This window comes from Mandrillus leucophaeus, unplaced genomic scaffold, assembly GCF_000951045.1.
Source record: "Mandrillus leucophaeus isolate KB7577 unplaced genomic scaffold, Mleu.le_1.0 Scaffold322, whole genome shotgun sequence".
In the NCBI taxonomy this organism is placed as follows: domain Eukaryota; kingdom Metazoa; phylum Chordata; class Mammalia; order Primates; family Cercopithecidae; genus Mandrillus; species Mandrillus leucophaeus.
Window position 1 is genome coordinate 2,662,447 of NW_012103388.1, and position 12,083 is coordinate 2,674,529.

The window sequence follows — 12,083 nt, forward strand, 5'->3', positions numbered from 1 at the left end:
GGAGAGGCTTGGTTCAGCAGAAGCTATGCACAGTCTACGGAGAGGCTTGGCTCAGCAGAAGCCATGGACAGTCTACTGAGAGGCTTGGCCCAGCAGAAACCATGGGCAGTCTACGGAGAGACTTGGCTGTCTTCTGAGGTAGAGTCTGGGTGTGGAAATAAAAATGTGGGAAAAGAAGATGATGGTATATAGCAACGTTAGTCATTTCTTAAGACAAAGGTAAACTAGTTTCAGCAATTCCTGGATTCAATATATGTGTTCCCTGTAGTTTAAATGCAATGGTACATGTAGACTCTTAAACAGCATTTAGCACACAGTGATTACTGTTAACAAATGTTCATCTATTTCCCCAGTCACCTGGCTCCCCGACCTGCCTCTCTATCCATGACTTGACTTTAGCCAGGATGACCTGAAAAACCTTTTATAGTTCCTCCTTTGCAGCCTCTGCACAGGACATTGTAGACGTATATTTAGTGGGATCACCAAGCCTTTCTCTGAAAGCACTTCCTTTCTCTAAACCAAAATAGACTTCAGATCTAGCAGAAATTAGATCTTATTTACATATTCCAGACTCTTACACAGGTCAGATTACCAGTTGCTTTTTTGCTGTAAGTATGACTTCAGAGAAAGTGTGGTGATAAGAGCACGGACTCTGGAACTAGCCTGCTTGAGTTCAAATCCCAGCTCCTCCACTTCTTGTTGTACAACCTTGGTTAAATTCCATAACCTCTTGGTGCCTCAGTTTCTTTGTCTGTAAAAATCAATATAATAACAACACCTACCTCAGAGTAGTTAATGAGGATTTTATGAGTTAGTATTTTTAAGGAGCTTTGAATAGCCCTTGGCATGGAGTAAGTGCTAAAGTAGTTGTTAAAGATATAAAAATAGGCAAGGTGGCTCATGCCTATAATCTCAGTGCTTTGAAAAGTCGATGCAGGAAAATTGCTTGAGGCCAGGAGTTTGAGACTAGTCTGGGCAACATAGTAAGACCCCCGTCTCTACAAAAAATAAAAACATTCGCCAGGTGTGGTGGTGCACACCTGTGGTCCCAGCTACTTGGGAGGCTGAGGCAGGAGAATCGTGTGAGCCCAGGAGTTTGAAGCTGCAATGAGCTACGATTGTGCCACTGCACTCCAGCCTGGGTGACAGGTGACAGGCTTGGTGATCCCACTAAATATACATCTACAGTGTCCTGTGCAGAGGCTGCAAAGGAGGAACTATAAAAGGTTTTTCAGGTCATCCTGGCTAAAGTAAAGTTATGGACAGATGACTTTCTCAACATATATACATACATACATACATTTTATATTTTATGTGGCAATTTATAAATAAATTGATATGTCTGCATATATTTATATGACGTGTACGTCTATCCATGCTATTTCTTGCTATTTTTCACATTCCAAGGTTCTGGAAGGTATGAATCCCACTTATCTACCTTTCCAAGGCAAATATGTAATAGTATTTCAGTACATAAAAGTAATCCATAATTAGTTTTGATGATGATTGTTAGTGAGTAAAATATTTAAAGACTTCTGAATTAAAAACCCAAATTCATCCAAACCTGAAATAAATAGAACTCTGTAATCCGACTTGTCTAAGGTAATAACAATGCATTTTAACTGCATTTGAATTACAATCCAAAACATTTTGGTTTTTTTCATCATGATCACTTTATTCTTTATAATGAATTTGTAATTTCATCCTGACTAGCGGTGGATAATAAGTACTTTTCTTTTGCAGCTGTAGAAAGGACTCAACAAAGAAAGCTTGAAGAATTACTTTTAGCAGCAGCAAGAGAAGGCAAAACAACAGAACTCACAGCTCTGGTAAAACAAACAAAAAACCCCAAAAGACAAAAAGCAATCTTTCTTTATACTTCAGGAAAATTTTTACTTACTGTTAAGTACATAATTTAGTTGAATTGTGGAACCAAGAACTCCAGAGATCATAATAATAGAACCAAAGTTCTTAAATATCTAAAAACACTCAGCATGGTGATAATTGAAGCAGGACACATTTTAAATGGTGATATTTTTCTGGATTTCTGATTTATACCCATCCCAATCCCCCTGAAAACCTGATGGATAAGAATCTGATTTTTCGTGGTAAATAGTTAACGTAAGGACAACTTATATATTATATATAAAATATACATTTTGTGATTAAGCCAATTGAAACATAATAAATAGGACCCTATAAAGGAAAAGTCTTTCTAGTTTTGATCAGCAGTAGTTTCTGGGAGGAATGCTACACTTCTGGAAGGTACTATGCAAAGAAGGGACAATATTTTGGAATACTTATACCACGTTAGACTGAAACGTTTGCCTGTTCCCCCCTGCCTTAGAAGACCTACTTTTGAGTTTCCATTCCTTCACAGTCTCATTAAACATGAAACTCTAAATTTGTTCTGAATTCATGACTGAAGCACTGCCATTTGCTTTAAAGTTATTTCAGCTCATTTGAAAAGGCCTCTTAGGTTTCTAAGTATAGCGCCTAAAGCAGTTTTTAAATTTTGTGAAATGGAGGCTATATAAAGAAGCTTCTAAAGCAATAAGTTGGGAACAACAAATTCAGTAGAACCTTGACATTTACACATTTAACATTTATGGTTTTCACTCCTCTGAAAGACTGGCTGACTGATTCTGCTGTCACAAGTGTGAATTGCAAGGCTGGTAGGGGCAAGTAAATCATTGTGAAATCTTAGTGTCTGAGGTGTGCGAGATGGCGCTGGCACAGTGCAGAGTGTCTGTTGTCAGAGGGGTGTGAAACCTGGACACAGACCTGAGAGCTCTCTCAGGGCATCTCAGAATAAGCATAGGAGTGGCAGGGTTGGCTGGTTTAGTGAGCAAGAAACCACTAACAGCCTAGATGCCAAGGAGCTTGGCTATTCTTCAGGCTCTGCTGATACACCTTCCTGTGAATTATGAGAGAAAGTCTGTCTTTGATATATAATTCTGCATTGCATTTTTTTAATTGTTAGCTCAACAGGCCCAATCCTCCTGATGTTAACTGTTCGGATCAGTTAGGAAATACACCCTTGCATTGTGCAGCTTACCGGGCCCATAAACAATGTGCCTTAAAGCTTCTACGAAGTGGAGCAGACCCTAATCTGAAGAACAAAAATGGTAAGCATGTTGGTGAAAACCACTGTTGGCCATTTTGAAACTATAAAATGAAGTCAATGCTATATAAAATTGTTTTGTTTCAGTATCCGGCCTTTGTTAAACTGTATGGTTTGTTATTTGCAGTATCTGTATTCTATAAAGTTGCCACCAGCACTGAATTAGGAAACACTGAACTATTGTTCCTAGAGGAAAATACAGGATTAGGTTCCTGCAAGCCTCAGGTCTCAACATTTTCATGAATTGATCATTATGAAACCTTATGTTTTTTGTTTGTTTGTTTTGTTTTTTTGCTGTTTCTATTTAATACATATTGTTCACTCATTCACATTGAACTCACAGCCAACAGCATCATAGCTCACACTTGAGTAAAGTTTTCCTCATAAGGCACATCACAGCCTTTTCCACTGAGGTACATTAGACTGCACTTCAGCACAATGCTTGGGGCCTTTTTTTTTTTTTTTTTTTTTGAGACAGAGTTTCTCTTTGTTGCCCAGGCTGGAGTGCAGTGGCACCATCTCAGCTCACTGCAACCTCCTCCTCCTGGGTTCAAGTGATTCTCTTGCCTCAGCCACCCGAGTAGCTGGGACTACAGGTATGTACCTGTAGTATACCCGGCTGATTTTTTTGTATTTTTAGTAGAGATGGGGTTTCACCATGTTGGCCATGCTGGTCTCCAACTCCTGACCTCAAATGATCTGTCTGCCTCAGCCTCCCAAAGTGCTGGGATTACAGGTGTGAGCTACTGTGCCTGGCTACTTGGCACCATGCCTGGCCATTTTAAACAGCAAAGTCACCAACAAAAGCACAAAGGGTGGAAAGTGTGACCCTAAATAGACCATGATGAGGACATTTGTTTATAGTCGGAGAGCTTCTAGAATGAAACAAGAAGGCCAGGCATCACCTTCTTCTACCTTAGCTGGGAAAATGAGCACCAGGCAACCCACATTTTCACCACTCTGGGCATGTTTGTGAGTGACTGAGAAACTACGGTGAATATTGACTTTGGAGTTACAAGTGAATTTTAGCAATAGGCAAATATGCAAATATGGAATACATAAATAATGAGGATTGACCGTACGTGTGTGACAATTTGAAAGACAGAATCAGAAGCCAGAAAAGAAGCTGTAAAAGGTGTCTTGGATATTTAAAAGAGGAACATGCCATCAGGGCCTTTTCACATCACTTTTTAGGATGCATCCTGCTGCTTGCTACCAGCCTGGGTTAGGCCTTGTCAGGGGTCCCACAGGACCCTGTGTTCACCTCCATCAGAGCCTAAATCACACTCCATGCTGTTTGTTGGCTTATGTTGCTGTCTCCCGTGACACTGAACTCCTAAGGGCAGGCCTCATACTTCATTGTCTGGTTCACCCAGCACCTGGAGTAATGCATAGCACGTAACACCTGGGAAGGGCTGCATGTTTGTTGAAGGTTTGGAGTCATTAGAAATAGTTTCACAGGCTGGATGCGGTGGCTCAAGTCTGTAATCCCAGCACTTTGGGAGGCCGAGGCTGGTGGATCACGAGGTCAAGACTATCCCGGTCAACATGGTGAAACCCCGTCTCTACTAAAAATACAAAAATTAGCCAGGCGTGGTGGCACGTGCCTGTAGTCCCAGCTACTGGGGAGGCTGAGGCAGGAGAATTGCTTGAACCCAGGAGGCGGAGGTTGCAGTGAGGCGAGATCACGCCATTGCACTCCAGCCTGGCAACAGAGCGAGACTCTGTCTCAAAAAAAAAAAACCAAAAAAAAGAAATAGTTTCATAAAGGAATAGGTACTTGATACAGATCCTGAAGTCCTAGTAGGATTGAAAAAATGTTTTCATTTCTAGGAGCTGGGTGCCATGGCTCACGCTTGTAATCCCAGCACTTTGGGAGGCCAAGGCGGGTGGATCACCTGAGGTCAGGAGTTCAAGTGGTGACACGTGGTGGCATGTGCCTGTTGTTCCAGCTACTCAGGAGGCTGAGGCCGGAGAATTCTTGAACCCGGGAGGCAGATGTTGCAGTGAGCTGAGATCGTGCCTTTGCACTCCAGCCTGGGCAACAAGAGCGAAACTCTGTCTCAAAAAAAAAAAAAAAAAAGTGTTTACCTTTAAATACTTTACTTTTTACCTTCATTACCATTATTGTCTTTTTATTTTGAGCCTTTTTGTCTTGATAGTAATGGTAGTTAATAACAATACCATTATAATCTAGTAAGATTTTGATAAGCAGGAGTTTGGGAAAGGGTATTCCGAGCTGAGGGAAGATTATCAGAAAAGGTTAAGGTGAAAAATGCAAGTCAGGTATAGGTGAAATCCCCAGTTTGCTGCATCCAGGGGAGCAGTCAGAGGTCATCCCAAAATGCAGGTTACACTTGTGCAGTAGGGCCATTGAAATGGTCGTGGGTGAGAGGTGATTAGGACCTGAACTTTTTTTTTTCAAGGAGTAAGACACATTTATTTCTTAATAATAAAACAAAATTATTCAAGCAGATATCATGGTCAGTACCAAAAAGCCTCAGGACAAAAAGGTGTCTTAAACTTGGCATAGCCAGGTTACATTTAAGTACTGTCATAGACCCGCATAACCAATCAGCTTTGAGGAAAATAGTTTTGCCATCACAACAGTTTAAGATAAAAAAACACATTCAACTTAAAATGTATAATGTTATTATAGGAGCTGTCAAGTCGAGTGCCTTATGTAGAATAACAGTCTAAAAAGTGAGCTCACCACAATAAGATTTAGAAGATGCTTTCCTTGGTGAATTTGAGTTTTGAAGTTTAGAGACTTTTTTATACAAAGATATTTGTGGAAGCAAAGGCGAATATGAACTCTATGCTATAGTCATAAATCGTTAGCCTTCATCGCAAGGCAGGCCAGTGTACCTATGTTTAATTTTATATATTCAGTTCATATATATTTTATATGTAATTAAAATTAACTGATATGTTATATCCATGGACAACTCAGTGACTTGATTTGTATTACATAAGGCTAGCAGGGCATACTGTTCTTCTTTTTTTTTTTTTTTGAACAGGGTTTCACTCTGTCACCCAGGTTGGAGTGCAGTGGCACGATCTCGACTCACTGCAACTTCCGCCTCCTGGGTTCAAGTGATTCTCCTGCCTCAGCTTCCTGAGAATCTGGGATTACAGGCATGCGCCACCACACCTGGCTAATTTTTGTATTTTTAGTAGAGATGAGGTTTTGCCATGTTGGCCAGGCTGGTCTCGAATTCCTGACCTCAGGTGACCCGCCCACTTCAGCTTCCCAAAGTGCTAGGATTACAGGTGGGAGCCACTGCACCCAATCTCTTTTAAAACTTTTCTCCTTAGAGATGGGGTCTCACCCTTTTGCTCAGGCTGGAGTGCAGCGGTGCGATCTTCGCTCACTGCAGCCTCAAACTCTGAGCTCAAGTGACCCTTTTGCCTCAGCCTCCTAAGTAGCTGGGACCACAGATGCATGCCACTATGTCTAGCTAGGACCTGAGCTTTACTGACATCAGTAGAAGTGGAAAGGAGAAAGAAAATTGGCTAGAGATCCCCTGCTTGACTGGCTGTTATGCTGTAGACTCTCACTGTCTAATAGAAATATGACGGGAGTCACATATGTAATTTTAGGTTTCTAGTAGCCGTGTTAAAAGTGAAAAAAGAGGTGAAATTAATTGTAATTATGTGTTTTATTTAAAGTAACATATCCACAATGCCATTTCAACATATAATCGGTAAACGATAATTATCAGTGAGACCTTACATTCCTTTTTTGATACTAAGTCTTTGAAATCTGGTGTGTATCTCTGCGCTTACAGCACATCTCAGTGTGGACTAGCCACATTTCAAGCACTGGGTAGCTGCATGTGATTACTGTCCACCATATTGGACAGTGTAGCTCTACACATGACAAGCTGTCCCAGAGGCTCTCTGGTTCACTGCGTTGTCCTCACCTTGCACATACTATTCTCTCTGCCAGAAGTGCTCTTGTCTTTCTTGTCCATCTGGTCAACCCTAGTCTTGCTTTAAGAGCCAGCTCAAACTCTGCTTCCCCAGAGAGCCTTTCTCTGTATCCCTAAGACCGATACAGGTTTGTGGAGTTGGAGAGAATTCAGAAATCAACCCATGTAAGTACGGTAATTTCATTTTCGACAGAGGTGTGAAGGCAGTCAATGGAAAAGGATAAAGTAGGAGTTACAAAAGCAAAAATTGACGTCAAAGTGAGATTTTGGCCAGGTGCAGTGGCTCACACCTGTAATCCCAGCACTTTGGGAGGCTGAGGTGGGCGGATCACGAGGTCAGGAGATCGAGACCATCCTGGCTAACATGGTGAAACCCTGTCTCTGCTAAAAAAAAAAAAAAAATACAAAAAATTAGCCGGGCGTGGTGGCACATGCCTGGTAGTCCCAGCTAGTCGGGAGGCTGAGGCAGAAGAATTGCTTAAACCCAGTAGGTGAAGGTTGCAGTGAGGCGTCACTGCACTCCAGCCTGGGCGACAGAGTGAGACTCCGTCTCAACAACAACAAAAAAAAGTGTGATTTCTAGATTTCTAGTGTCTTTACCAGTTTGCCAAAGACTTGAGCAGTTTTTCTGTGTGGCATTTTATAATGATTTTTCCTTCAAAAATGTAGATTCAGAAGAGTCCAAATGAAATAAGAATTAATATAGTTCCATAAAAATACCAGTCTAAATGGAAAAAAACTTCCCTTGTAAATATTGAAAAGTTACTATTGGTATTCAAAGGTATATTTAGTCTATAGTTTATATTAGTAACCAAAGTTGAACATTCCTGTTAAAGCTATTAAATTTTTTTTGACAGAAGTCAGAATGGCATCTTCTGAAAGAGAATAATTTTAAAAAATCAGGCCAGGCATAGTAGCTGAAGCCTGTAATCCCAGTACTTTGGGAGGCTGAGGTGGGCAGATCATTTGAGGTCAGGAGTTCGAGACCAGCCTGACCAACATGATGAAACCCTGTCTCTACTAAAATATAAAAATTAGCTAGGTGTGGTGGCAGGTGACTATACTTCCAGCTACTTGGGAGGCTGAGGCAGAAGAATCACTTGAACCCAGGAGACGGAGGTTGCAGTAAGCTGAGATCTTGCCACTGCACTCCAGTCTGAGTGACAGAGTGAGACTCCCTCTTAAAAAAAAATAAAAAAATCAATCAATCAAAGGCTGGGTGCGGTGGCTCAGTCCTGTAATCCCAGCACTTTGGCAGGCCATGGCAGGGGGTAGATCACTTGAGGTCAGGAGTTCGAGGCCAACATGGTAAAACCTTGTCTTTACTAAAAATACAAAATTAGCCGGGCATGGTGGAGCACGCCTGTAATCCTAGTTACTTAGGAGTTTGTGGCAGGAGAATTGCTTGAACCTGGGAGGTGGAGGTTGAAGTGAGCCAAGATTGTGCCACTGCACTCCAGCGTGGGTGACAGAGCAAGACTCCGTTTCCAAAAAAAAAAAAAAAAACACCATAAGAGCAACATTTGCATTATAGAAATCTTCAAAAATAGAAAAAAAAAAAAAAAAAAAGCACAAATTACCAAAGCATAGTCACAGTTACTTTGGCATCCTTCTAATCTATTTTCAGGTCTATTTTAGAACATTTTTTAAAAATTGTAGAACTAATGCTTGTTATAGTTGCAATGAGGAAAACAAAAACAGTAGAAAAGTATATAATCACCTCTAACCCAAACATCCAAAGATTTAGTTTTTAGTTGTTAAAGTTTTAGTTTTAGTTGTTAATGTTCCATAGTAATGTATTTCTTTTAAAGTTTTAAATAATAGATACTACCTTAAGAATATAAGCAAAATAAAAGTTATATATTACTCATAGACGAATACACAGGCATTTCATGATATTCCAAAGCGGGAAATGGCATTAGGCATCAGATGGCATGGAACTGGGAACCAGAAATCTGTTAGGAACCAAGATGGCTGCCTTGTGTGTGTCTGTCTCTCACCGCGTGGTCTGACCATGTCTTCTAGCAGACCAGCTGTTTTATTTTCCAGTATACATAATGGAAGATGGCTGCCCCGTGACTCCACTTAGGAGATCACAATCTCTCAACCTCAGTGTTACATTTCAGTGGGAGATAATGTGTTAGTACCTGCTTGTGTCAGGCGTCTGTGCCTAGTGTGGCCACTTGGGACTTTAGGGGCAGGACATGTAGTACAGAGATGGCTGCCAGGGCCTCCTCCTGGGAATGTGGATAGGGACAGAGAGGGGTGAATGGATGAGGACTGGCAGACACCTCACAAAGTGTCTCTTCATTTTAATTGACAGGTTGTAAATAGAGTTGGCCTATTAAAGTTCCCCTTTTATGAAGCATCAACAGCTTTTGCACATTGTCTCCAGTACTTCATGAGGATATAACATAATTTTTTCACTCAAAAGTCTAGTGATAAGAACAATTCTGTGTTTTTTTTTTTTACAGTGAAAATGTCTTAGTCTGTTTTTTTCTTTTCTTTTTTAAAAAACAAGGGGCTGGCTATGGTGGCTCACGCCTGTAATCCCAGCTCTTTGGGAGGCCAAGGCAGGAGGATTACTTAAGCCCAGGAGTTTGTGGGCTGGGCAACACAGTGAGACCCATCTCTGAAAAAAAAATAAAATTAAAAAATAAAAGCAAGGATATTTAAAATTTTTAATCAAATTGGTTAATCCATCTCTTTGATTTCTTCTAAGACTTCTGAGCTTAGGTAGAGATTTGGTAAATGTTTCATTCTCTTTCCTCCCAGTTTAATCACATTCATTCATTCAGCAATGCTGCACCTCTACTGTGTGCCAAGAACCATCCTTGGTGCTGGAGGCCCAACAGTGAACAGAGCCCAACAGTCTCCATGTTCCTGAGCTCGTATTCTGGTGGGAGGAGATAGACAACAAATAAATGCATATGTGCTGTCAGGCCGTGAGGTGCAGGAAAATAAAATAGGATGAAGGGGCTAGAGAGTGATGGTAGGGTAGGGGGTGTCTTAGAAGGGATATAAAGGAAGCGCTCTCTAAGCAACTTTGAGCAAACAGCTGAGCTGAGTGCAGGAGTGAGCCCCGAGGATTTCTGGCAGAAGAGCATTCAAGGAAAACAGAAAGCCAGTGTAAAAGCTCTGGAGTAGAAGAACACGTGGCACACTGAGGAAAAGGAAAGCTGCCAGTGTGCCCAGGGCAGGGTGAGCTGGAGAAGAGTGGATAGCATCAGAGCTGCCAGAGGCCCAGGCCTGCAGGGCCTGGTTGGCTGTGAGCAGGAGCTTGGTGGTGTGTGAGTGCGGTTGGAGGGCTTGGAGCAGGAAAGTGAATGTGAGAGTGTGTGTTAGGATGTGGGAGTCTCAACTTGTCAATCCCTTACCTTTATACCCTTTATCAAGTAATCTTTCCTTTTCCATTATTTTGTCATGCCTTTCTCATACATTCTAAGAATTCCTTTTCTTTCTTTCTTTTCTTTTCTTTTTTTTTTTTTTTGAGACAGAGTCTTGCTCTGTTGCCCAGGTTGGAGTGCAGTGGCGTGATCTTGGCTCACTGCAGCGTCCACCTCCTGGCTTCAAGCAATTCTCCTGCCTCAGCCTCCCGAATGGCTGGGATTACAGGTGCACACCACCACGCCCAGCTAATTTTTATATTTTTAGTAGAGATGGGGTTTCACCATGTTGGCCAGGATGGTGTCTCGATCTCTTGACCTCGTGATCCGCCCGCCTCGGCCTCCCAAAGTGCTAGGATTACAGGCATGAGCTACTGCGCGCAGCCTCTTTTTTTTTTTTAAATAGACAGACTTGCTCTGTCGGTGATCTTGGCTCACTGCAACCTCTGCCTCCGAGGTTCAAGCAATGCTCCCACCTCAGCCTCCTGAGTAGCTGGGACTACAGGCATGCGCCACCGCACCTGGCTAATTTTTGTAATTTTAGTAGAAATGGGGTTTCGTTATGTTTGCTGGGCGGGTCTCGAACTCCTGGCATCAAGCGATCTACCTACCTCAGCCTCCCAAAGTGCTGAGATTACAGGCATGAGCCACGGTACCTGGCCTCTGTGTATTTTTTATTGTTTTTCATTCACTCATCTGTCTCTTCTTTTGACGGTAGTGCATTAAAAAAAAAAAGTTTTTTAGATAGCATTGCACTTTTAATGATTATAATGTTTTAATGTGTGAGATTTCCCCTTACCATTTTTAAGGATTTTCTTTGACATCCTTATCTGTTTATTCTCCCAGATGGCATTTAAAATAATTTTCTTAGGCTCTTCATTGGGATTTAATGGAAATTACATCCTGTGTAAATTAATTTAAGGAGAATTGGCATCTTCATGGAGTTTTCTCATTAAGGGACAAATCTTTGTCATGCAAACTTTTAAATATTACATCATTCCTGTTTTTCACTGTATTTTGTTGTGGTTGGTAAGAGAGGTCGTGTATTTTTTAACTGGTAATGGAACCCATCTAGATTCCATCTAGGAGGCTATTTCATTTAATTCAAAAGCATTTTATTGAATTCTTACTGTGTGCCAGGCATTTTAGGCATCGAATCCAGAAATGAGGTCTCTAGCCTGGAATTTCATCTAGTTGGCAGGAGCTCAGAATTTATTTTTGGTATTAGGGCAGAATTCTATGAAAGAAATCATAGTGTTGTCTATCTCTCTGCCTAAAGAAATAATTTCTCCAAAGTGCCCTGTACGTATAATGAAAATAACACAGAATTGGCAGTCCTTCGTAAGACATTTTCCTATGTGCTAGGCAGAAAAACTAAACTGAGTATTAATTTTTTTGGTTAATGTTTTAAAAAGTTTTTTCCCCACTGAAGAAGTAATGTATCACCAGCCCTGGGTTCCCCATCAGCAGCTCTATAAATCTTCCTCCAAAATAAATCTTAAAGGCACATACAAGGCCGGGCGTGGTGGCTCACGCCTGTAATTCCAGAACTTTGGGAGGCCGAGGCGGGTTAATCACGAGGTCAGGAGATGGAGACCATCCTGGCTAACACAGTGAAACCCCGTCTCTACTAAAAAA

General features: G+C 41.4%; 1 protein-coding gene across 1 annotated transcript in view; it reads left to right on the plus strand.

The window, feature by feature from the left end:
• The window catches only part of OSBPL1A (oxysterol binding protein-like 1A), a 240,199-nt gene that overhangs the window by 59,648 nt on the left and 168,468 nt on the right, over window positions 1-12,083 (plus strand). Inside the window, exons 6-7 of the mRNA XM_011988065.1 lie at window positions 1,744-1,829; window positions 2,984-3,128. Coding sequence (XP_011843455.1) covers window positions 1,744-1,829; window positions 2,984-3,128 — 231 coding nt within the window. The remainder of the gene's footprint in view (window positions 1-1,743; window positions 1,830-2,983; window positions 3,129-12,083) is intronic.